Source organism: Penaeus monodon, chromosome 33, assembly GCF_015228065.2.
Source record: "Penaeus monodon isolate SGIC_2016 chromosome 33, NSTDA_Pmon_1, whole genome shotgun sequence".
Lineage (NCBI taxonomy): Eukaryota > Metazoa > Arthropoda > Malacostraca > Decapoda > Penaeidae > Penaeus > Penaeus monodon.
This window is the reverse complement of record NC_051418.1, coordinates 30,156,771-30,158,470: the sequence shown is the minus strand read 5'-3', so window position 1 is coordinate 30,158,470 and position 1,700 is coordinate 30,156,771. Positions and strand designations below refer to the sequence as shown.

At 39.1% G+C, this 1,700-nt stretch overlaps 1 protein-coding gene across 5 annotated transcripts in view; it reads left to right on the top strand.

The window, feature by feature from the left end:
• LOC119594361 (SAP domain-containing ribonucleoprotein-like) overlaps positions 1-1,700 on the top strand; it is a 21,139-nt gene that overhangs the window by 16,958 nt on the left and 2,481 nt on the right. For 2 of the 5 annotated variants that reach the window (XM_037943420.1, XM_037943421.1), the window contains exons 4-7: positions 132-359; positions 535-675; positions 962-1,045; positions 1,452-1,543. In XM_037943420.1, coding sequence (XP_037799348.1) covers positions 132-359; positions 535-675; positions 962-1,045; positions 1,452-1,543 — 545 coding nt within the window. The remainder of the gene's footprint in view (positions 1-131; positions 360-534; positions 676-961; positions 1,046-1,451; positions 1,544-1,700) is intronic. The other 3 variants (XM_037943417.1, XM_037943419.1, XM_037943418.1) reach the window with 3 other exon arrangements.

The window sequence follows — 1,700 nt, the reverse complement described above, 5'->3', positions numbered from 1 at the left end:
CCAAGAGAGTGCTGATGGAGTTATTCTCTAAAATGGAATGGGTATCTCACATACCTGATATTTTTACTGAGCATGTAGTGTAATTCATCGTATTGAAACAGTTGTTTGTACTTGCACCTTTATCTCATTAGGAACTGAATACAACTGATCTCAACCAGGTGTCCACAATGCTTGAACAGCCAGAAAAGAAGAAAATCAGCCTGAAGAGATCTGAGCCTCCGGTGCCCACAGCCCCAACCACCCCTCCTCCCACAGAGGCCTCCAAGGAAAATACTTCACCCGAAAGCCAGAGTGAGGGTCAAGAGGATGGTGTGCCTTCCAAGAAGCTCATCAGACTGAGTTCCACTGAGAACAAGACTGTGAGTGTTTCTCAGCTGTTGTGTTGTTGTTTTTTTGATTGATTCCTATCCAGCTTCTTTTATGAATATGGTGTGTTGTCAGGATCTCGTATCTATTTTATCCGGTGTTTACAAACAGATGTGTTCCAACAACTTCAGCTTTAAAGCTTATAGGCTTTCCTTCCTTTTTCATCAGCAAATTGAGGCAAGAGCTGAAAGATTTGGCATTCCATTGAACGAAGAAGCCAGAAAACAGGCTCGGGCAGAACGCTTTGCTGGTAACAGTACTTCAACAGCCATCAACAAGAAACCTGCCAAGCTGTCTATGGAAACAGGGGTAAGGTAGTTCCGAAATGGTAAGGTAGATAAGGGAATGCGATAATAGTATAGTTATATAATTATATTATTAGAATAAAGGAAACTTCTTTTGTCTTTTCTGCACAAGTGACCTTTAGAATGAATGTTGAAAAAGATCCAGTTATATCTGTATTGAATTGAGGGTAGAAACATTTATGCAGAGAGTAGAGATGGTGATTGCAAATTAGCAAATATTTCTGAACAAACATTTCACCTTTAATTCTTACTGAATATTTCAAGTTATGGGTATTAATTTCTACTTACAGGGGACAGACATCGAGAAGTTGAAAGCACGTGCCAAGCGCTTTGGAGAAGTAACTTCCAAGTCACTCACAAAGGTAACCTGTAATGTATGTTAAATCTGGTATAAGTATGTTATACTTTTCTATGCAGTTACTATAAGTGAATCAGTCATCCATATTAGTGTTTAGCTCCTCATGGGTAGACATGTGGTTGGCAGGCACTGGGCTCAATTTACCCTGACCACTTCCCACACACCTGTCTGCTTCACTAGCTACCCACACCTCCATGAACACATAACCCAACTCTACTAACCTCTCCATGCTGTCAACTGCATGAGAACTTTACTCATGCTTTTATTTTAAAAAGCTGTTTACCTTTACTCATGAAATATTGGCACATCCATTGTTATACCCCAGTGTCTGTCATCCCACAGTGACTGGATAGGTTGAACAGACCCTGCATTTAGGTTTTTTCCATCCTTTCCAACCCTCTTTTTTTATAATTATAATCCAGGTTTCGGAACTGGAAAAAATGAAGCAAAGGCAAGAGAGATTTGGTGCAGGAGGAACTGAAACAAAGACAGCTGGGACAGAAAAAAAAGTCATGTGAGTATGAAATATATACTTGGATACATTTTTTTTTTTTTTTGGTATTTATAAGAAAATAAAGTGATCTAACATCCAAGACTTGTTGTGTATGTCAGTGATATCTTTAGAAATAATAAACTCTTTTCTGATGCTTGCTGTTAACCCAATGCTGCTG